The sequence below is a fragment of the Hemibagrus wyckioides genome, linkage group LG25, assembly GCF_019097595.1.
Source record: "Hemibagrus wyckioides isolate EC202008001 linkage group LG25, SWU_Hwy_1.0, whole genome shotgun sequence".
In the NCBI taxonomy this organism is placed as follows: Eukaryota; Metazoa; Chordata; class Actinopteri; order Siluriformes; family Bagridae; genus Hemibagrus; species Hemibagrus wyckioides.
The window spans coordinates 17,738,503-17,763,391 of NC_080734.1; the positions used below are offsets into that span (position 1 = coordinate 17,738,503).

The following is a 24,889-nucleotide window of genomic DNA, read 5'->3' on the forward strand; positions in this document are numbered from 1 at the left end:
AGATGGTGGGGTCAGTCGAGCGGTGCTAGTGGATCTGATGGATCGAGGTGCAGCACTCAGAGGTAGCTCTGCCAGTAGAGAGCTGCAGTAGAGGAGACTGAACCTGAGAGCAGCCTGCTTTTTCATAAAAATGGCCGAATCCTTCTGATGCTGTAGATTAGGACCGTTTATTTTTCTGTACACTAAAGGTACAATAGTCAATATTTTTTAATGTCTTATTTGTACAAATAACCTTAGAACATGATTAAAATGTTTAGTTTAAGCCATGACCAGCACATGTGCAAATATTAGGTGTAAGTGGCGGAGGAAATCAGACTTCTGGTCTGGAATCTATGATTTTATAGACACTCTACAGCTAACCATAGGTAGCGGGAGCAGAGATTTATCAAAATAGACCGCAGTGATCTCTAAATGAGTTAAAATCAAACACGCAGTACATAACTGTTAGAGACCTAATCTTACCCAATGCACCTTTAATTCTCATGACTGTCTGTTTCTTCTCTCTGAACCTGAACAGAAAAGTCAAATCAATATTGAAATAATTCCACAAATCCAGAAATACATGTGGAGGCTTTTTTATTATTATTATTATTATTATTATTCAACATTTGGCATCAGGTATGGAGATTAACACAGATTTTAATGTGGAGTTAAAATGTTGGGGAGTTTTCCCCCAAAGAAAGAAGCAAATTCAGTCACAGTAACATTTAAGCATCTGATTATTTATTATACATTTATAAAGACGGTCCAGTCCAGTGTTGTTTTTATCCTGTGACTTAATCAGGGGTTTGAGGGGGAAAAAAGCTGATAAATACAGTTAATTGATTTTAGTGTTTTAGTATATATACACAGATCAGGCTGCACTGCATATCCTTTTATAAAGCTTACAACATTGAAGTGGATCCCTCAACAGTTTTACACACACACACACACACACACACACACACACCTCTTCCTCCCTCACTTTTTTCCAGTGCTAATGGGACTGGGCGATACTGGAGAAGTACTCCAGCATGTCCTTTATGGTGAAGTCCATGGTGATGCCCGAGCCGGGATAGCAGCGGTTGATCAGCCCCTCAAAATGCTTATACTGGCGGATGAACTCGTCCTGCATGGAGTGCCACACCACCTGGTCAAATGAAATTCAGATTGAAACACATCACTGGATTGGTTTTCTGTCCCCCACACCATCAAGGCATCCTCACTTTATCCTCATCTGAGAACAAAGCTGCTGCATAATTCTACTACAATCAGCAGTTAGTGTTTAGTGGAATCAGGTCACACTTCCCGTGTGTGATGTTTACTGACCGCCTTGACATGGCAACACCTTTTAAGATATTTGTTCATAATTTTGCATGTTTTTGGTTTGAGCCAAATGTACGTTGAATCTGTTGAACCTCTGTACGAGAAGTTTTTAAAAGTTCTAAAAAGCACAAAATCTAAAATGACTGAGATGATGGAAGCAATTGTGAATTTTTTGTCTTGACTCCCGAATGTCAACAAGGAACAAGAGCCACTGCCGTTCGTCCAGGTCCAGGTATGTGTTCCCAGACACAGATGACCATCACTTCTACTGTGTGTGCCAAGTGACAGGAATGTGACAAACACCTCAAACATTAAAAAATAATAATAATAATAATAATAATAATTGTATTTTATAGTATTGATAATTAATCATTTCTACCTCTACTACTACTAATAATAAAAACACCATCCTAACATATACCCCAGGGTCATTCAGCCATGGTGGGCCCTGATCAGCTAATGGAAGTTAAATGAAATGATTTCTGGTCCAAACGGAACTGGATTCAGGTCACTCACTTGTAGAAGACTTTCTTCCTCACACAGATGCTTGTCCACTTTCTTGTAGAGATTGTCCAGGCCCTTCTTCACCTCTTTACCTGGGTATTCTTTAATCACCTTCCTCAGCTCCTGTTTGTTGAAAGCCAATTGGTAGCTCACTTCCTCTTCCCTCACACCCTGAGCCACACGTGCCTCCACCCCTTCAAAGAATTGCTATAGTGCACACACACACACACACACACATAGTGAATACATGTAAAGTTCCCTAAGTCTCACTCTCTTACACAAACTTTTACAGTCAAAACAAAAGTTCAGTACGACTGACATCACACTGATTATTCCAGCTCTTACTTTCAAATAGTCATTTTAGTGATATTCCTGTAAATCTCTGCTCCTTACATTGAGTTTATCCAGTGGCTGGCCCAGAGAGTTAATAACATAATACTGAAGATGATCTGTGTATTTCTGCTTGGCCTCCTTCCTCTCCGTCTCCAGACACGAGATCTTGAGGCGTGACAGAGTGGAGAATATGTGGTGGAAGTTCTCCATCATTACAACATCGCGGGGGGTTTTCTGACTCTCATTGGCCACTTTCTCCACTGCGCTCAGTCACACACACACACACACACATAGATTAGCAGCTGATTAGTATTAATATTTGTCTGAACAAATGACATATCCAATTAGAGCAATCTTACAGATTACTGTAAATCACTTAATGATGACTAAGTGAAGTCCCACAAATCAATCAAATTTCTCCAATCCTATAAAACAACGATGAACAATCTGACTGAGCTAAGAGTCTCACCGTTCAAAAAGACAGCTCTGATGAGCTTGACATACGCTTTATCCAGGTCACCTCGTCGTTCTGCGTTACGGAAAATTGTCTCAGCCAATTCAGCAAATTCCTCAAAGCTTGTGACGAAGGGCAGGATCCCGACTTTACTCTTCTTAGAGATTTTTACCTCTTCCATCTGCCTGATTTGACCAAACTAAGAGAAAAAATATACACAGATGTGAAAATCCACAGCACAATATCTTCTTTACTAAAGGTGCCAGTAATTATGGATCTAAATAAATGTTATATAAATATAACGGCATTAACAGAGAGCTGTTAATTTAATCTATATTCTATGTTTATTCCAGTTTAAATAACACTGAACAGCATCATTAGTTGATTAGTAGTCCTTTCACTCACAATACACTTGTCGAAGTTCCTCTTGACGGTGACCAGCACGTTGCCCAGCGTGGTGCTGAGGAAAGACGCAGGGTCCACGTTCTCGGCTGTCCACACGTGATGGCTCATCTTCACCAGCATGTAGAGCGAGTTAAAGCTGTCGATTTTATCTCCCAGTGCGATCAGACTGTTCAGTTCTGTCTCGATGCTGTGGAAGATCTTATTCATCATCTGCCGCACCATGTCCTTACTGAGAGAGAGCGAGAGACAGAGAGAGAGAAGCAGAGAGAAGTGGGATGGTGAATAATTTTTACATGAAGGTTTAAAGAAAGCAAAAAGCCAGGAAGTTAAATAAAGATATGAATATTAGGCTGGATGACAATGACTGGGTAAAGACAACAATCTGAAAATTTGTTCCCAACATGAGTATGGAACACGTCGGATAAACACGGACTGACGTTAATGATAGGGATGAAGTACGTATGATTAAAGAGATATGAGTCCTCACTTACTCTGATGATATGGAGTGTCTGTGCTCACTGACTGGTCTGGACTGCAGCACTCCATCCAAGTCATCTGTGGATTCTCCCTAATAAACATCCAGAATAATACTGATATGCAGCTTAAACACACCAAAAAGACACACACACACACTCACTCTCTCTCTCCCCCCCTCACACACACACACACACACACTCTCTCTCTCTCTCTTTCACTGTCCCTCACACACACACTCTCTCTCTCTCTCCCTCCCTCACACACACACACACACTCTCTCTCTCTCTTTCACTGTCCCTCACACACACACTCTCTCTCTCTCTCCCTCCCTCACACACACACACACACACACACTCTCTCTCTCTCTCTTTCACTGTTCCTCACACACACACTCTCTCTCTCTCCCTCCATCACACACACACACTCTCTCTCTCCCTCCATCACACACACACACACACACACTCTCTCTCTCTCTGTCTTTCACTGTCCCTCACACACACACTCTCTCTCTCCCTCCCTCACACACACACACTCACCTGAGCTGATGCTGGCTGTTGCTGTAGTTTGAAGAACTTGATGATGAAATCCTGTTCAGCGAGACACAGAGGCTCCAGCTCACTGAGGACCTGCTCGAATATCTACACACACAAACAGCAGACAATTACAATCTCATCCTAAACACGAAACATGTTCAGATCAATGTAATAAAGTAACTAGTAATAAAGTAAACAGGCCAAAGCAAATAATCAGGATCCCTGACCAATTTTCTTCTGACCAGTCAGTTTTAAGAATACAACGTTGCTGTGGTATACAAGATTTTTATTCAAACCTTAACACAGACTACGGGCGACATCCACATCAATCCGGATAGACCTGGAAACTGTGTTTCCAGTTCTAACAGTTTCCAAAAACTGTTCTCTATACTGTGCACGCATAAAAACATAAGAAGCTTTGGCCTGTGTCATTTCATTCAGATGGTTATTTACTTTATGTTTCTAAAATGGACAAAGAGGTGGAGTTGTTGCATTGTCTCAGCCTGGACACGAGACCAAAACCAAGAGAAAAAGTTTTCAGATTGATCTGGATTAACACAGATGTGGCTTATAACAGGATTTCTCTCCTTGCCTTGTCAAACTTGGTCCTGTCGGCCACGTCCAGGTCGGAGGCGGACATATTGCCCATGTCCAGCAAAGACGAGGACTGTGAACGACGGCTGTTGGAACTGCTGACAGCCAACTTGTTGAGACTGGAGGTGGAGCCAGTGAGCTTCCCTGAACTCCCATGAAGACCTGAGTCCCAGAGAAGACAGACGCTCAGACAGAGAGAGAGAGAGAGAGAGATATACACTCCCACTGGTACAGCACAAGAACTACAACTAATCACAAACACTGGCCTACAACATCTAATCACACATATTTAACTCGACTAGCTTGTCTACAACTCTGTTTATATTTTATATCACTATCCTAGAGACGATAACTGTCTTCATAATATAGCATGAAGTTCACACTTTTTTCTTTTTATTCTCCTATTTTGCCTATTTAGTCTGCAAATTCAGTATATTAGACAGAAATAATGTGCATAAAACAGCCTCCATGTGTTCACAGTTCACTGAAACAAACAAATCAATCTGAAGTGAAATGGCGTTACAAAAAGCTGGTAACAAACAAAACCTTTGAGGTTCGTCTGACCGTCAAAGACATTTTGTGAAGCTCTGCAGACAAACGTCTAGCAAAGGATAACACATGAATGACAACATGAATGACAAGCATGAGCTGTTGAGAGAGATGTGTAAAAGGGTGTGTGTAAACCTGTGTGCGTGTGTGTGTTTGGGTCAATTATGCTGCACAGCTTAATAAAGAGATCTGTTGTGGTTTACTGACTAGAACAAAAATCAGAGAGAAACAAAAAAACAAAAAAATGGCATGAGGTGCATTGTGGCATTACGAGAAAGTGAAGCGTTGAAAGATGCGTGCTGCGTGGTACTTACTTTCCGTCTCCTGTTTGAGAGCGCTCTCTTTCCGAGGAAGCGTGGCTGCAGGCCAGTTAGAAAGGCAGGCATCAGAGACAGAGACACGTTAGGCTCATGACATGCAGTGGGACATTCAGGGGTTAGGGGTTAGACATGAGGTCAGAGATATACACAACGACATGCGCTGCAGCGCCTGAGTCGACTTTGCAAGCCCACTGGCTGCTTGAAAACAAAATTCAACAGCGTTTTGTTTTCCACACAACCTCTCGGGACAATGGGACAGAGTGGGTGGAGTTTCCTCTATCTGATGGGGAGAGCTGTACTAGGAATTTATTATAAAGCTTTCTTGGAGTCCTAAGTGTCTTTTGTTACTATATAGATATTAGTACAGCGATTCAAATAGAGCTAATAAACAAAATAGTTTAGCAGATTGACTATTGAGTCGTGTGTGTGTGTGTGTGACGTGTGTTGTGTGTTACAGCAATACAAAACAGTCCTAATGTATGGAAACACTTTACATTACACTTTGATGTGTGTAGGATTTGTGTTGCGTGTACTAATTCGTCCTTTTTCATTCTGGTCAGTGTCTCTCCTGCCTTATCGTAAAACATTATCATCTCCTACTACTTCTGGCAAAAAGTCTCCAAGTCTCTAAGACTGAACATGGTCTCAAACAATTAGTTTATGAGATGAATGTTTTCTTAGTTCAAAACACAACTCGTGTCATAGAGCATGCTCATTAATCATTTAATCAAAATAAAAAACCCAGCTCTAAATTCAAACAATATTTATAATTATAATTAACCTGATCTTCACCACCAAACCTTCTACTGAGTGAATGTAGATAAATAGATCAGAGTATTATAGCACACCAAATTAAGTTAAAATAATCTGGTATGATAATGAGACGTTACTCGTTGTGATTTGAGGTATTTTAAGGCACACCAGACAGTTTAACCTCCCAAGTGTTTTTACTCTGAGACTCCTAATGAGCTGTTAGCAATTCAGATTGTCTGTCCGGTCTGACGCTAATGCCTTTGACGTCAACAAACTGAAGTGTTTGTTTCATTAAGAGCAACATTAGAGCAAGCAATGACAACTCTATCTTCTGTATCACATTAGAGTCAGACAGATGCACAAATGCAAGCAAGAGGCCGGTGCAAACACAGGACAAACGCTGAGCACGATGTAGAACCTGCATAATGAGGAAAATACACAAATAAGCACTTAAGAAGAGACACAAATCTTACCAAACTTTCCCTTCCCTTCTTTGGTGGTTCCTGCCATTTTGATTTTTGCGACCTCGAAGAAGTCTTTGATTTCTCTCTCGTACAATCGGGTCATGTAGTCCACGTAGGTCTAGGTTAAAGAAGAGACAGAAGATGCTTCGTTGCTTAGGACAATGATGATGATGATGATGCATGTGATGAAGAAACACTTACCCTGGACAGGCCTTCGTACTTCTCCCTCTGCGTGTTCTTCAGCCACTCCATCAGTTTTGCGTATCTGAGCAGGTCTCTGTGTAGTGGGCTGTGTTTGGGCAGGGTCAGCTCTGCTGTGTGCTGAGACAGCGCCGAGCTCTGATCATGACCCTACACACATACAATGGTTAAAACAAATACATAACTGTATTGTATTACCTCTAAGAAGAGCATAGGCTCTAAAACAGAGCTTCTGAAGACATCACTGTAAGAAATAATCCGTTAATGGCAACAAGCAAACCTACAGGGATGATCTTACGATGATCAAACACACACACACACATACACAGTTAGTCTGAATTAACATTCCCTTACAGTCAGCCTTTCATCCCTGTAAGGGAATCAGAGCTACTCTCCTGACACTAGCAAACATGCTTCACTTTCTCAAATGGAACGCCGTGCTTTCTGATTTTCTTACCCCCCCACACACACAAACACCCCAGACTAACCTCCGTCTCTACTTCACATCCAGCAGCTACCGGGCCGTATTCAGAGTCGAGTGAAGTGCGAGTTAATAACAAAATGCGCTCATTAGTATTCTGACCTCAGAATTAATTGCTGCTTGGACTTGATGTGTGAGTGGGATGACCTTTTTTATCTGGTCAAATTAGAGGCGTGTATCAGGACCGGGATCCCATCTGACCCAAGAGAAGTCATGAGTACCGGTGTCATGCAGGTGGGCTGTCAAAATTGAGCTCTCAAATCAAGAAAGTCAACGTTTATGAACACGAAAGCTTACAGTGTTCTGGTGCATTATGTACAGGGGGTAACAATAACACACTGTATTATGGATCTTAATTAAAAATTGATTAAAGACACCCAAAACTGAAATCTCTCGTGAATATTATTTAGAATAGTATTTAGACTCCTGTTTGCTTATTTTCTTGAGAAGTCTGTAGACTTTGATTAGAGTGGACTCATGAGAAACACAACTGATGTGTGTGTACAACATCCAAAATATCAGACCAAAAACCAAGGCAAGGCTATAAAACCAATTCTTTCAATTTCACAGACAATTTCTTATACTTTTCTCTCTGCTCTATTAGCTGTAATTGGTTTTATGTTTAAACTGCTTTTTTTTTTTACACTTTTTAAGAAAAACCTGGAGCATTTCAATAATCTCAATCTTCACAAAATCAACCCCTGCACCTACACAGCACTAGGCTGGGTTTGTTCATCTTTCTCTGTGTATAGTCCGGACTTCGGTTGCTAAAATCACTGACTCTGAATATGGCCCACATTTATAGCATGCAGTATCTTTTCCTGTTCAAAATAAGTATTTCACTCCACATAACCAGAAAGCATAAGAAGCAGTTCTCATTAAACAAAACAATGCAGTGATTTTTTTTTCCTCCACACCTCTAGGTGGTGTGTGAGAGAACGTTAAATTCAGACAGAGCCTGCTGGTGAGCTGATGGGCTTTGTAGACATCCTGAGATGAATTGGACACCACACACATGCTTCTGTGGAAGCAAGGGCATTCGATGGATGTTAGTGGAGGCGGCGAAGATCACACAAGTTCGGTTAAGAGTGGGAGGGTCAAACGGGGGGGAACGTGTACTCACAGGGAGTGACAGACAGGACGACCTATAGAATTGAGGAATGGTCATTTTGAAGTGACTGAAGTGGTTGAACTAAGAGTGAAGCGAGGTGGCACAGAGAGACAGAACAGTTCAGAACAGCAGCAGACTGGTCACAGAACGAAGAAGATAAATCAGAATAGAAAAAACAGTCACAGAAAAGGGGGGGAAAGGAAAATGAACAGGGATTACATTAAGCAAAAGATTTAAAAGACGGATGCACGTTGACCGTTACCTGGTGCACAAACACATTGTTCAGGTGGTTGGTGAGGCGACGGGCAAAATTGTCTCTGAGATCAGCAAACAGGTTCTGCTGCTGCTTCACGGCCGACAGTCTATCATGACCTGACACACACACACATCACAGAATTTAAATCCTTGCAAGTTACATATTATGTATGCTCATCCATGATTACGTTCCCAATGACCTCCTCTGCAAAACCCAGCAATGTTTCTCACACGCACCTGGTCGGAGTGCTACATTCATACACTGCAGCAGAGCCTCGGAGGCATTGATGCAGGCCTCGATACCTTTCGGAGAAGACAGGTCTCCCTCCTGTAGAGCACGGATGTGCCCTTTAGACAGATCCATATAGTTCTGTAAAGACAAAAAGTCATAAACAATGACTAACTCCTATGCTGCATCTTAATGGGCCTACTATTCCTCCTAAATGGTATATGAGGTTAGAATTAGTGTGTCCAAAATCATAGTATGTTCAAATGAATGTTGAATCCCAGATGGTCTGCTATTTCTGAAGTGTGGATCTGTGGACACTTTCTCGGCTAATATTTCCCACAACTCCTTGTGCGAGGGTGGAGGACTTTTTGTACTATAAAAATGTATAGTATAAATAATATAAGAAATAATGAGTGAAGAATAGTGAAGACATAATGCAATGAAGAGCTCGTTTACAATGATGTGTATTGTTGCTAGGCAACACTCAATGTCAGTGTGTGCATACTGTTTGGCTACACACTTGAGATTAAGTGCTCTTTCTCCACAAAAAGAGTACACACTTTTAGAGTGTAGTGTAAGTAGGCGATTTGAGATGCAGCAATAGATCCACTACAGCTCTGACATTAACCTCATTAACAGGTGAATTAGCAAACATCTACAGCGTATCAAATATCTGTTGTCAACACAATTTAAATACATCTAGTGTTTCAAAGGTATCATGTTATATTTATAATAATTTCTAATTAATCTCTATATGAGACAACGACAGCGTCTTTACACCATCATGGTTCCTCACCACTAGAAACTGGATCTCGTCGAGGAGCTTTCCGTTGTTGGTTTTGCTGATCTGAATGAGTCGGTTGCTCTGGGAAATCTGATCCATCTGCTCCTTGACGCTCTGCAGCATTTCCTCGTAGCTCAGCAGCTTTCCCTCGATGGCATCAACCTCGGACAATGCCTCGTCCAGCAGCTGCATCAGGATGTTCACCTGCTTCTCTGATGCCATGATTGACTGGATGTTCGCCTGGACAAGTAGGGAAACAGTTAACCACGAGAAATGAACAGGATTTATTTTCCTTCCTTCCTTCCTTCCTTTTTTCTTTCCTTTCCTTCCTTCCTTCCTTCCTTCCTTCCAAGAAAAATATCCTCCAGGTACTCACCCCATCCAGGACCTGCAGCTCTCGGGAAAGTTTCTCAGCGAAGGCCTCGGCATTAGAGATGGCGTACTCGCACACCTCCATCATGTTCTCAATGTCCTGCTCCTCCCGAGTGTTCAGTTCTTGGTAGTCGTCCAGAGCGTCCTCGTCGCCGCCGGCAACACTCTGACTCTCACCGCTAGGGACTGACTCTGAGGAAGAGGCATGTGTTATGGCGATAATACAAGAGATCTACAAATAAACTGTAATTACACATACAACACTCACACACACACACTTCTTTAGAGAATACACATAATGCATAGGGTGAAATTGTAACTATTATTAGGGTAGACATTTGAGGATTAAAAATAATTCACACACACACAGTCAGTAAAAGGGTTTTTTGTGCATAAATCAATGTCAAACAGCTTTGCTACATGAAGGTGAATTCAAACGGACAAAAAACCATCATGGGTGGTGCTCCAACTCAATGAGGAGGGGGAAAACGAAAAGAAACAAAAAGATGAATGGCGATGGAGAATGGAGACAAAGGAGGAAAAGCAGGTACTGTACCAACCTTCAGGGAGCTCTGGCCAGTGAGAGATTTAAGGAGAAGAGTGCAGAAGAGAGGTTATAAAGCATTATAAAGCCACTTAGCGAAAGAGGAGAGGGAGAGAGAAAGAGAGAGTGTTTAAATCAGGTCACCGAGGTCCATTTTCAATTTCGGTCAGTCTACATGCGCCTATTAGTTAAATATTGAATTTTTTTCCAAGACAAAACTTATACTTTTACTATAAACGCATGCGTACTAGCAGTTACACAATCCCAACACCAATTTAATTACAAGCACATGCTATTACTCTTTATTACTGAGGCTCTACCTTCCAGCAGCTGGGGGCTGACGTTAACAAACTCCACTTTCTTCCTCAGGTAGCGCTGGTTCAGCTTCCAGATGCAGGAGATGAAGGAGTTCTTCTCTGCTGTGCTGCTGGCCACCCAACGATACACCTTCTCAAAGTGCAGGTCAAACTCGGGGTTCTCCTACAGAGGCAGGAGAGACAAGAAAATGAGTTATGATTGAGAAAAACTGTCAGGAATGATAACAATGTGAAAGATGAAGAAAGAAACATGGCTAGAAAAGACACTGCCACTTCCAAGCCTCTGCTTAAATCATTGTGTCTGTGTGTGTGTGTGTGTGTGTGTGTGTGTTTATACACTACAGTGTAATTACTCTTAGGAATTATTTACACCAGGTTTACACCCTGCTATCTTCCTCTCCGGGTGGAGAAAAAAGAAAATCAGTCAAATATGCATGTCCTTGGTGTTATTTTCACCATATGTAAAATGCCCTGATATCACACCCTGTTTGCTCCGAATCCTTTCCCTATTTAAATGAGAAATTTTCATGTGTGTGAGTTGGCCAGTGTTTGGTCTGATACAGGGATCTGTATCTCTGTATCCTAATGATGTGGTGATGGATTTGAACATTCAGCAAAAAAAAGGTACACAGTCTAGCAATATTAGTGTGAGTGAACCTCATTTATCAAACTTTTAAAATAAAACTTTGTATAAATGTTTGTGTACGCAAAACCAAACAGATTGTTTGTTAGACAGAAAGACGCATCCTCTATTTAAACACCAGCATTCCTTTTGTTATAATGAAATCATTTGTCTTCATTTAAGGCTTTGTTTTTGCTCATTGTACTTATTTTTCATACTCTATAATTAAATGCCAATAATATACAACAAATGTCCTTGATGGTGTTTTTAGTGATCTAGTATGAGGCCGTGTTTTTAAACGAGACTCCAGAGCTCATCTCTAACTCGCTCTGAGTGAGAGCGTCTGCTAAAGTGCTGTAAATGTAATAAAACTAAGCTGATTCAACATAACAGTATGTTCCAGATGTACAGTGCAGTAATCTTTGCTAATTCTGTGATGTAAGGTCAATCATGTTGACTTTAGTCTTCTCCATGTGTATTTTACACACATACTCAGGAGCAGGAATAAGCCCTGAGCGTTTTTCCACAATGATGAGATTTTCATGAATACCATATTTCTTGAATAAAGATACAAAAAGAAGTACATTATGCCTGAATAACTAAAGCACGTGAAGAGCAAGCATAACTAAAATACAACCCGAGAACGACAGCTGAAATTTTCCATCCCCTCACACTCCATCTCACCTTAGTGGCATCTTTGGCATCGACCTCTGACAAGTCACGGAGCTCCCATGCCATCTGTCTCTTATAGAAATCTCCTTTGTCTGACTTCTTCACTTTCACCACTTTCACCTGCACGGGACGCTCCGTCGTCACTAACAACCAGAAAGAACAACTGCTTTAAGCGATCGTCAGAGCAAGGTGATAATATAGATCGAGTGCAGCCAGTGTTTGGACTCTTTATTTGCTCAGCTGCATGTGCATGATTTGTAACAAAGCTAATATCAGATCAGCGCAGAGGAACGCGCACGGCTGTGAGTGTTTCATTGCCTACCCGTGGCACACAAGAAACAGTTCTTCTTCTTCTTTCCCGCCTTGCAGACATTGACGATGCTGAGGAGGCGCTCATCATTGGGAGTAAAAATATCCCTCTGGAGCGCGTGCTTTATGGCAGTCATGCTTCCTGGAAAATATTATACTTTTAGGTTGTAGATTCAACCCAGAAATATTAAAATATAAAGAATAATAAAAGCATAATAAAAAAATAAAACCGCATGATATGAATTTGTCTAAATAGCAATGACATTTTAAAAAAATGTATGTGTGTGTATATATATATAAATACACGATATTAACTTAATTTATTTAATTATTCAGACATTCATTCTTGCACTTATTTCAAATGACTGATAACTAATTAAACGATTTAATAAACTTATGAAATGATTTATATTTGTATTTAGAAGTTCATTATTTTAGTTCTTTATGTTTGTTTGTTTTTCGACCTGGAAATTCAGTACCTGTACACAACAGAACAGAATGTTTGATTAGAAGGAAGGTTCACATTTTTAATGCATTTGCAAACAAAACAAATGCTTATTCGTGACAAAACTGCTAGATGTTGTTTATAACATTACAGTAAAGAAATAACTCAGTTCAGGGTTAAAAATAAATCTCGTGTGTTGTGATGTCCATGTTACACAAACCTGTCAAAACTACACAGCTAACAATGCTAACACAGCTAACACATCCCCCCAGAGCCGGGACATGAACACTGTCTGCTACACAAATAATAATCACTCTTAATGCACTACTCTATGGGTTTACAGCAAGATTTGGACTTTAATCAATAGTCATAAGACTTTATTAAACATAACCGGCTAGTCAGTTGAGTCATTTAGCAATACCGGATACAGAAAAGGCTAGCTGGATTAGCTTACCTCAAAACAGTCTCGTGCAGAAGAAATACAGCTGAACTGCAAGCGCTTTCTGTTTTACTTGCTATTTCTTTATTTATTTACGCATAATTATTTCTAACGAGAACAATATCTGTTTGAAGGACACAGGCTAAAACACTGTGCACCACAACTGCTCTACTTCCGGTCAGACCTTTCTAATAAAACACACACACGAAAACACCCAGACTTCCTGGTTCAGCTCCTCCAACCGGCTCGAATCAGTACTGCTAAAAGAAACCCCACTAATCCCGGACCTGCCTCATCCATCCAGATGTTCTACCCCTGGTTGGAGTCTCGTCGTTTGGTGGTGCTCACTGATGCTGTGGATGGACCTGCGTGGACAGCCTGTGACCAGGAGACTGCTGTGGACAGAGCCACTTGGGGACTTTCACACCCCCACAGATCTGCTGTTGCATCTGTCAGCTTGCGACAGCAAGGAATTAGTGTCTATAATAATCTCAGAAACTACACTGACCTAATAGTTCCTCATGAGCCCTTGGTTGCTGTGTGAAAAGGACATTTACATTAATAACTGTCCAGTGTGACCCAAATGAGAACGAGGTTCCCTTCTGAGCCTGGTTCCTCTCAAGGTTTCTTCCTCATATCATCTCAGAGAGATCTTCCTCACCACCTTCACCTCAGGCTTCTCATTAGGGATAAAATAGTTACTTAACTACTTAATAGTTTTTTTTTTTTTTATAATGTACGTCTGAGACAGTGTCCATTGTTAAAAGCTCTATAGAAATAAATTGAATTTATTAGGTTCACCTTTAGACCTGCTTACTCATGCACTTATCCCATCAGCCCATTACGAGGCTCAATGTAGTACAATGCATAAATCATGCAGATACAGGTCAGGAGCATCAGCCTGCATCAGAGCAAAAGGTTTGATTTCTGTGGCTTGAACCATCTTAAAACAAAGATGGACTGGTTTGAGTATTTCAGAATGAAGTGGACAATGAGTGTACACTAAAAATCAGCACCCTTGCTGATCAAATTAGGGGATCGGGAACTAACAACTAGAGACGGTTGTTGAAGACAGAGGGTTTTAATACATACAACAGTCTTTAGAGTTTACACAGAATGGTGTGAAAATAAAAAAATAAAGAAAAATAAACAATATATTTAATACACCTGGCTGATAAGAGAGAGGTCAGAGGACAACAGCCTGACTATATAACAATGTAGTTCTTGTTATCACGTATATTATGACCGCTCTGAACAGTCTCTCTTTCAAACGTCTTTCAAAAAACACAATATATGATGACAAAAAAATACAGGCAGCTTAGTATTTTGCCTCTTACATCCGGGGATTGGGGTTTGATTCCCACCGCCATCCTGTGTGTGTGGAGTTTGCAAATTCTCCCTTCGCTCAGTTACTCCGGTTTCCCCCTCCTGTGCATGGGTTTGAATGTGAAGAGCTGACTCCATGTCCAGGGTGTCTCCCACCTTGTGTCCACAATCTCTAGATAGACTCCAGGTTCCCTGTAACCCTGTGTAGTGTAAGTGCTACAGAAAATGCATGGAGGGAAAATACAAAGAGCTGGTATTAGATAATTGGGTTACTGATCAGAAGATGGGGTTTCAATCCTCAACGCTGCCAAGCTTTCACTGTACAACCCTTGAACAAAACCCTTAGCCCTCTCTACTGTTCTCTCTGCTCCAGGGACACAGTATCACGGATGCTCTGTGAAGCTGGGACATGTGAAAAGACCATCACTTTTCACTTTTCATAAATAAAATGCTCCATCACCTAAATATACCCAAACTTCTATTAGTTAAACGTCTGTGTTATTGTAACGCTGGAGAGCATTAGATTTCCAGTGTGTATTATATAGTATACAGAACCACAGCTTGCGTCAATATCTGCACTAATCTTCCCCAGACACTAAGAGGCACCATTGTGCACTTACATTTATAAAATTAACATGCTGTGAAATTAAATCTAGCATGAATGAGGAGAATTAAATGTATGCCACACCAACAAACACTTTAAAATATTTTTTAAAATGCATTTAAAATGATAAATGGCAATGAAAATGATCATAAAAAGAATTGGTTTTGGAAAGAGGAATGTAATTTTAAAAAAATAGTACATTTTATCTCTGACTAAATATTCAAATAAAAAGCATTTATTGCAGAATAAAATTTTGTGGTTTTCAGAAGTTCTATAATAATAATAATAATAATAATAATAATAATAATAATAATAATAATAATATTAATGATAAAATTGAAACACACTACAAAAACCTATTTTAATTTTTTAACTTAATTTTTTCCATTTCAGACATTTATTTTCAATTTTTTGGTGGACCCTATGTGATTAGAGAGGCAGAATAAAGAGGTTTTGTCAGTGTTTTCATTCCAGATCATCTCACAGCTGGCAGAAGACTCTTGCTAAAAACAGCAGGCGGGATCGATGGCTTAATTCGAACAGGAGTAGGTGTGGGATACAGGATTTTGCTGTAACAGTCCTCACTGTGCTATATTCTTGAAAAACATTGGACTCCATATATTCAGGAAATGAAAATATACATACATATATACACTACCAGTCAAAAGTTTGGACACATCTTCTAATTCCATGGTCTTTCCTGATGTTTATTTCTTTCTACATTGTAAAACAATGCTGAAGGCAGCCGAAATCCACAATAATCTTGTTTGATAGTTGATATTGAGATATGTCTGCTACTGATGCTCTGTAAAGCCTTCATAATGGCTCTAATCTGAGGTGCTGTTAATTGGTGATTTCTGAGGCTGGTAACTCTAAATGAACTTCTCCTCTGCAGCAGAGGTACGTTTTGGTCTTGCTTTACTGGGATGGTCTTCATGTGAGCCAGTTTCATCATGGTGCTTGATGGGTTTTGCAAATGCACTTGACAATACTGTTCTTGCAAGAACTATTCCAGAACACCTGACCTTCGTGTCTTAAAAGAACAACTGACTGTTGTTTATTGTTGTCATTACATATGGGTTACTTAAGTCCATGTGTGTTATTTCATAGTTTTGAAATCTCCAGTATTGTTCTAGAATGTAGAAAATAAATCCCTAAACAAAAAACATTGAATTAAAAGGTGTGTCCAAACTTTTGACTGGTAGTGTATATATATATATATATATATATTTGCTTGTGCTGCTATGATTTCTGAAAAAATTGTGGTTCTGACTGCTTTTGTCTGAAAACATCAATTGAACAATGTTTGGAAATCTGGAAAGTAATTAGTCAAGTTATATAGTCTTATCTGAGTCTGTAGTGTTGTATATTTTCTCAGGTAAATTCTCAGTCCAGGAGCAGTTCCACTTACTGACGTCCAAACCATCAGCACTCTTTCACCACCGTGTTTTTAGGTAAGCTGGCCTATTTTACTTGAATGTCATGAAAATGGTGTAATAATCTGTGTTTTGTAAGCAGACTATTCATATAGTCACAATAGTTTGCCTTTATTATGTGCACATTACTCTTGCAGTCACTTGCTGAAATCTTTTCGCCCGCGATCACTTTTCTAATTAGGTCCAGGACGAGACCTAATTACAGGATTACAAAATCATCATTCTTGTTCAATTTAGAAGGCTGTCTACCATAATTCATTAACTTGCTTAAAGGATGAATAATTTAACCGTCCAGATGTATTGACAGTCCTCTGTGTTAATATATATTCAGAAGCCAATTTGGTCATTTGTTGTTATTAGCTGTGTCTGTGAAATGGACTCGGAATAATACACTATAGAGGTAATTTCTCCTTTCATCTGTCATGTTTAAGCATAGTCCCAATTTCTTTACAACTGTGTTATTTCGATTTTAAAACTGACGCCCCAACAAGCCCTTAGTGAAAGAGAGCATCAATTACTGCCATTAACACACATTAGCATGGACATTACGCCCAGACGCCTTTGTCGAAGGTGATACCTGATCGTTCAGGTTTTTTCATGATTCGCATCAGCGGCAAAAGGGACACTCAGGAGTCTTCACCTCTGCTGGGAAAAATCTGATGGGAAAAGCCTGACAGTTTTAAAAAGAGCTTAAACTTAAAAAGAGCACAAGTGCTTGGAAATGTGTCCATGTCCTTTTTGTAAAACCCTGGAGTCTGGGTAAACACTGAAACTTCATGGACAAAAAGACTGCTGCATTGCTTTACTAAACATTTATTTACAATTTTGTTCTTGTCTCCTAGATCAATAACTCATATATAATAACATATAAATTGTGTGACACAGTGAGGATATGTGAAAGTCCTGAAGATTCACATTGAATGAACTCTGAGATTTTCTGATGTTAAGGGCTTTCCTGAGCAGCTTTCAGTTAGTACATGGCATGAATTTTATATTACTCCCTGAAACTGAGCCATGAAATTTATTGTACTGTTGAGAGACTGACTTGCTGAAGGAAATGTCTTTATAACATTTTTTGTAGATAGGGAGGACATCCAGATTTATGACTTCATGACTGGAAAAAAAGAAAAGAAAATATGGCTCAAACTGTCATTTTAGCATTACGAGAGGGAATGCTGGATGATAAGCAATTACTGGGGAATAAAATTAAATCTGAGCACAAAATTATGCAGTTTAATATGAGCTCTGCATAATTAGTGTGTGTGTGTGTGTGTGTGTGTGTAGCTACTGTGGACAATTAGAGACTCATCTGATTATTATATTTTAAACCAGTTAAGAAATGAAGAAGCACAAGTTGTAGCCCGAGAAAAGACACAAACATGACAGCAGATGCTTCTCCGAATCATAATTATTTTACTGGCTAGGTATGTTTGCACTTATTACAAATTTGTCTTGAGCTCAGTGGGGAAAATAATAATATCAACAGCACTGTGAAATATTTTTTAACAGGGAAATGCAATCGGTACAGATAATACGACAATGTAGAGAAAAAGTTACCTATAAAAATACAGATGTTTCCGCACATCATATACAGACTGCCTGCACTTATGGTTTGTAATTAGATTTAGATTTTAACTGTTTGCTTTAAAACAAGATCTTGGTGGAGTATTTTTAAACAATCCAGATTTTGTTTAAAAACCACAAAATGATTGGAAATGTCTCGTCAACTTTTCTGTCTGCTGCTTCTGCTTTACTGAAAATGTTCACAGAGCGAGCATGGGGCAGTGTGAAACCTGTCCCAATGGGCTTCTTTTAGCACTTGTTGCAGTTCCCATTTCTGTCCACTAGGTGCAGTTTTGCAGGTTTGTATAGTGCTTTTAACATTAGACATCTTTGCGTATCCCATCCTTGGGGGTTGGGGTCAGTGCACAGGGTCAGCCATGATACAGCACACCTGGAATAGGGTGGGCCAGGGGACCACACGCAAGAGCCCAACGGTGGCAACCTGGTGGTGGCAGGGCCTGAACCCCAAGCCGCTGGTCAACTACCCAGAGCCTCAACCACTTGAGCCACCAACACCTCAGACTGGAGCCAGACTCAAAAGAAAACCCGACCTCATCCCGTCCAAAGCCTTCTTCATGGTTTGGTTTCACATTAATTGATGTATAATTAATGGTACATCAGATTTTAAGTCAAAAATGTTCACTTCAACAGATTATAAAATACATGGAGTTGTGAATAAGGATTTTACGAAGGGAAACATTTGTTGAACGAGTTATAAACATGATGCAACTCTGCACCACCTGCCCCATTGACTTACTTCGGAGAACTATAATTCCTCAAAAAGACAGCAAATATCATCATTCACTCTTTCAGTGAGCAGGATTATGAAAGCCCACAGAAGCACAGCATTAATTACCCAAGCCAGCTTCGACCTGGCCGGCTAAAACATCTCTGGCATGTTTTACACCCATTGATCTTTTCAAGCTCGGTGTGATTCAGAAATGAAATAATGTCAGTTGCTTGCCATATTGATAAGGTTAATTACGTTCTGTCGGTGAACCATATAGGGAGGGAGATGTCAGAGACAGGTTTCTTCCCCTTTCCATCTTCAACGGATGTGATCTCTACGCTGCTAAAGGTTGATTTTGTGTTGCGGTGAAATCATTCGGTCCAGCTTGCAGCTTGAAGTTTGCTTTGCTCTGCAGTCAATTATAATCAATTACTAACATTATTTCCTCGTAAATTGCAGCTCCGGCATCGCCGGCATCAGTCCGTTTTTATTTTTAATAACTGGACGGTATCGCTGGCCAAATATCTAGTGCTTTGTTTATTTAGATGAAAGAAAGCATATGAGTTTGGGAAAAATAAAGGAAATAAAAAAAACCCCACGAAGGAAGCTGTAAATTAGCACACATGAAGCATGTCGCCGTGGTTGGGAAATGGAGTAATTGTCAATCCGTAAAAAAAATATACAGAAAAAGGGAAGCATTCAGAGAGATTGTGTTCCAGACGAAAAACATAAAAACGACACAGCGATGGATCAGTGGTGTGAGTGGGCATGAATGTAATGATGGATGGAGGAATGATTATGAGAGGAAGGAAGGGTGGTATGAGCTGGTATAAACTTTGTGTGAGTCAGCTTTCTAATCACCTGCTTGAGTCATTACTGAGTCATCCTTTTTCCCATGTGGCTCCTGGGTCATCCAAACCTTCCAATAGGGCAATTAGGTCACAGGCTTCAGGAGTCAATCAATTCTTGCTCCCCACCCATAATTATTGTGCTAATGAACTAACCCACCCCACCCTCACAGTTGATTAGCTTGGACAGGGCTACTCCAGAACTCATACTTAACAGCCTAAAACTAGTAATATGTGCTTATGTTTCAACAGCGGCTACAAAAACACAAAATACTGGCTTGATGCTGGAGGGACGTGCGAAAATCAGAGCGCCTTCATCGACAAGCTACTGGACGGATGCAGCCACCGGACATGGCAGGACGCTAAAAGTTAACCAGCAGGGTTGCCTTAGAAACAAGAAAATACAACAGAAACCAAGAGAAATAACGAGACAAAAAAACTAACAAGGTGCGAGACGAGGAAAGAACCTGCTTAGAACTTGGAAGTGCAGTAAATTACACAAGACACATGAAAGACAAAGAGGTTAAATAATGAAGCAAAGAACAGAGAGAGGAAACCGTCTGAGAGAACTGAAATAATGACCAGGTGGGACAGGTGGGCAACACGGACAAATAGGGAACTATGAGGAATAAGAAAAACAAGCGGCGCAATGTGTGGAGAGCCATAATGGTCAGAAGCATGGTGGGGGAAAAAAAAATACCATGATGCTCTTGCTTTGCAGAACCAAATTTTCCAGAGCCGTTTTCCTGTCATCCTCACTATCACTTTCTCGTCATTTGTGTTATCAGGAAATGACTTCAAATGTCTACATGTGGCAAGAGATAGAGAGATGGATGACTAGAGGAAGAGGAAAGGGTGTAAATCAATTTAGAAACAGGAAGCAACACTCACAAGTCACTCCCACGCCTCTTGACTGTCAATCAAAGTTCAGCAAGAGGTCGTTGTTTATAGGTCACTCCAAACAGAGCCTTTACGCCAAAATGGTGGCAGACGCTCCTGGGGTATTTATTTATAGCCTTCAAAATGGTGAGAATTGGGTGGTAGAGGATTTAAATAAATAATCCTTACAAAATCAAACTGGATCACAAGCTTCATGAAAGCTCCAGAAGTCAACAATATTCACCGTTTTCTTTTTCCTGTATACTAAAAAACATTTGCCAGTCTTTTGATATCGCTTCATCTATTCATCCGTTTCTTTATCATCCGTTTAATCGAGGGTTTCATCCACACGATTTATCCTACACTTCATGATTAGTTGGTTCAATTTCTGTAACTTGTACCCACCTTCACCATTATGGATTTATTTGTTATGGAGGAAAAAAAAAAGCACATAAAACCCGACACTGGTGTATGATCCAGTAATAACCCTCTTACAAGTGAGATTCTCCGATTATTTATTCAGTTTTAGATTTAGAGGATATTTCCCAGTGGAGTGCTGCCTATCTGTGCTTCGTATCTTATTCCTCCAGTGCGTTATTAGGAAGCAGTGCAGCAACAACATGCACAAACTCACACACACACACACACACACTCGTTCTCACACACACACACACAACTGATATTTACATGTGCTGTTTAAGATGTAAGTGTCAATCCTGAGAGATTATGCACAATAATATTAAAGATCAGACTTCGACATGAAAATCCTACTTCACATTCTGGTTGCACATCCAGGCAGACAATGCCTGATGCTTGTGTAGATAATGAACATCCCGGCTTCATAAAATAATGATCCATTTAATTCCATATGTTATTGAAGGATTTTGTCCATCCCGTTGAGCCCATGAGGGTCCAAATGTATGATACTTTCTTAATGAGATGTTATGAAATTTACATCACTGCGCGTGTATTAAGCTTGATTTCAGGGGTAATATTTCAAATTGACTGGAAATGACCACGAGCAAGTGTATCAGTCATCACACGTCATGCTCATGTTGTTAGTGAATAAAATGTTAATGAGTATCGTCTGTAGGTTTGTGTCACCTGTCATCGTCACGTCATCGTGCCGCTTCGTCATCATAACATGTAGATGCTGCGTTATCACACTTCGTCAAGCGGCAGTGCTGCACGTCTTCGTACTCACCATACGTCACTCACGTCAATGGCGCACGTCGTTGTGACACTTCATCATCACATATTGTAAACATCATACGGTGTCATCATCGCTACACGTCGCCATGACACTTCATCATCAGATGTCATCGCTACACGTCGCCATGACACTTTGTCATCAGACGTCATCGCTACACGTCATCATGACACTTCATCATCAGACGTCATCGCTACACGTCGCCATGACACTTCATCATCAGATGTCATCGCTACACGTCGCCATGACACTTTGTCATCAGACGTCATCGCTACACGTCGCCATGACACTTCATCATCAGATGTCATCACTACACGTCGCCATGACACTTCATCATCAGACATCATCACTACACGTCGCCATGACACTTCATCATCTGATGTCATCGCTACACGTCGCCATGACACTTCATCATCAGACGTCATCGCTACACGTCGCCATGACACTTCATCATCAGACGTCATCGCTACACGTCACCATGACACTTCATCATCAGACGTCATCGCTACACGTCGCCATGACACTTCATCATCAGACGTCATCGCTACACGTCGTCATGACACTTCATCATCAGACGTCATCGCTACACGTCGTCATGACACTTCATCATCAGACGTCATCGCTACACGTCATCATGACACTTCATCATCAGACGTCATCGCTACACGTCACCATGACACTTCATCATCAGACGCCATTGCTACACGTCGCCATGACACTTCATCATCAGATGTCATCGCTACACGTCGCCATGACACTTCATCATCAGATGTCATCGCTACACGTCGCCATGACACTTCATCATCAGACGTCATCACTACAAGTCGCCATGACACTTCGTCATCAGATGTCATCGCTACACGTCGCTATGACACTTCATCATCAGATGTCATCGCTACACGTCGCCATGACACTTCATCATCAGACGTCATCACTACAAGTCGCCATGACACTTCGTCATCAGATGTCATCGCTACACGTCGCTATGACACTTCATCATCAGACGCCATTGCTACACGTCATCATGACACTTCATCATCAGATGTCATCGCTACACGTCGCCATGACACTTCATCATCAGACGTCATCGCTACACGTCGCCATGACACTTCATCATCAGATGTCATCGCTACACATCGTCATGACACTTCGTCATCAGACGTCATCGCTACACGTCGCCATGACACTTTGTCATCAGATGTCATCGCTACACGTCGTCATGACACTTCATCATCAGATGTCATCGCTACACATCGTCATGACACTTCGTCATCAGACGTCATCGCTACACGTCGCCATGACACTTTGTCATCAGACGTCATCGCTACACGTCGTCATGACACTTCATCATCAGACGTCATTGCTACACGTCGCCATGACACTTCATCAGACGTCATCGCTACACGTCGCCATGACACTTCATCATCAGACGTCATCGCTACACGTCGCCATGACACTTCATCATCAGACGTCATCGCTACACGTCATCATGACACTTCGTCATCAGATGTCATCGCTACACGTCGCCATGACACTTCATCATCAGACGCCATTGCTACACGTCATCATGACACTTCATCATCAGATGTCATCGCTACACGTCGCCATGACACTTCATCATCAGACGTCATCGCTACACGTCGCCATGACACTTCATCATCAGACGTCATCGCTACACGTCGCCATGACACTTCGTCATCAGATGTCATCGCTACACATCGTCATGACACTTCGTCATCAGACGTCATCGCTACACGTCGCCATGACACTTCATCAGATGTCATCGCTACACGTCGTCATGACACTTCATCATCAGACGTCATCGATACACGTCGTCATGACACTTCATCATCAGATGTCATCACTACACGTCGTCATGACACTTCATCATCAGATGTCATCGCTACACGTCGCCATGACACTTCATCATCAGATGTCATCGCTACACGTCGCCATGACACTTCATCATCAGATGTCATCGCTACACGTCGCCATGACACTTCATCATCAGATGTCATCGCTACACGTCGCCATGACACTTCATCATCAGATGTCATCGCTACACGTCGCCATGACACTTCATCATCAGATGTCATCGCTACACGTCGCCATGACACTTCATCATCAGATGTCATCGCTACACGTCGCCATGACACTTCATCATCAGACGTCATCGCTACACGTCGCCATGACACTTCATCATCAGACGTCATCGCTACACGTCGCCATGACACTTCATCATCAGACGTCATCAGTACACATCACCATGACACTTCATGATGTCGTGGGACATCAACACACAACGTCTCCACATGTCTTTGCCACACACCATCATGCACTTCATCATTGCCATCACATGTTGTCACCACATGTTGTTGCCACACTTCCATGACACGTCATCGCTACACAGCGGCATCATACAACGTCAACACATCCCATCATCACTGTCACACATCACCAGCTCATATTGTACTCCCTTAAATGTAGATAAATGTATTGTGACTTATCTTCTTGGCTGAACTTCATACACAGTAAATTTTTCTTCCAAATTTGGTCACCTGCCATTTCCCCATCCTCCAGCCAGAAGTTGCTAGAGTACAATAACTAACAACCAGATCAACACCAGCTTCCTCTGAGACACAGGAAGCCAGGGCAGTGCTGGTCAGGGCAGTGTACCACACTGAGCTTTCTGCCCTCTTCCACATACATGAGCTCACAGAAGCTGTGATTAATGTGTGTCTAATCATGTGTGTGTGTGTATTAGTGTGTGTAAATCGAGCTCTTTCTTACACACAGGTATTTCACACACTCTGTATTACCA

At 41.0% G+C, this 24,889-nt stretch overlaps 1 protein-coding gene across 2 annotated transcripts; it reads right to left on the reverse strand.

Annotated features, from left to right (window-relative positions):
* Positions 1-701: 701 nt before the first annotated feature.
* Positions 702-13,680, reverse strand: exoc1 (exocyst complex component 1). 2 transcript variants are annotated; one of them, XM_058378751.1, is made up of 19 exons: positions 13,488-13,680; positions 12,602-12,730; positions 12,292-12,422; positions 10,989-11,148; positions 10,129-10,316; positions 9,765-9,992; positions 8,977-9,109; positions 8,747-8,856; positions 6,893-7,042; positions 6,701-6,809; positions 5,469-5,513; positions 4,604-4,767; positions 4,015-4,116; positions 3,493-3,569; positions 3,002-3,230; positions 2,612-2,795; positions 2,203-2,402; positions 1,822-2,016; positions 702-1,129 (listed from the first exon to the last, which is right to left on the reverse strand). In XM_058378751.1, the coding sequence occupies exons 2-19, from the start codon at positions 12,723-12,725 to the stop codon at positions 977-979; spliced, it is 2,682 nt and encodes an 893-aa protein (XP_058234734.1). In that variant the 5' UTR covers positions 12,726-12,730; positions 13,488-13,680; the 3' UTR covers positions 702-976. The 2 variants fall into 2 exon arrangements, with proteins under 2 accessions (XP_058234734.1, XP_058234735.1); XM_058378752.1 differs by lacking the exon at positions 5,469-5,513.
* Positions 13,681-24,889: the final 11,209 nt, after the last annotated feature.

Excerpts from the sequence above, each read along its gene's own strand:
- exoc1 (XM_058378751.1), bottom strand. The coding sequence starts at position 12,725 with ATGACTGCCATAAAGCACGCGCTCCAGAGGGATATTTTTACTCCCAAT. Across the intron at positions 8,857-8,976 it reads GAATGTAGCACTCCGACCAG|GTCATGATAGACTGTCGGCC; the intron begins GTGCGTGTGAGA and ends TGTGTGTGTCAG. Across the intron at positions 3,570-4,014 it reads AACAGCCAGCATCAGCTCAG|GGAGAATCCACAGATGACTT; the intron begins GTGAGTGTGTGT and ends GATGTTTATTAG.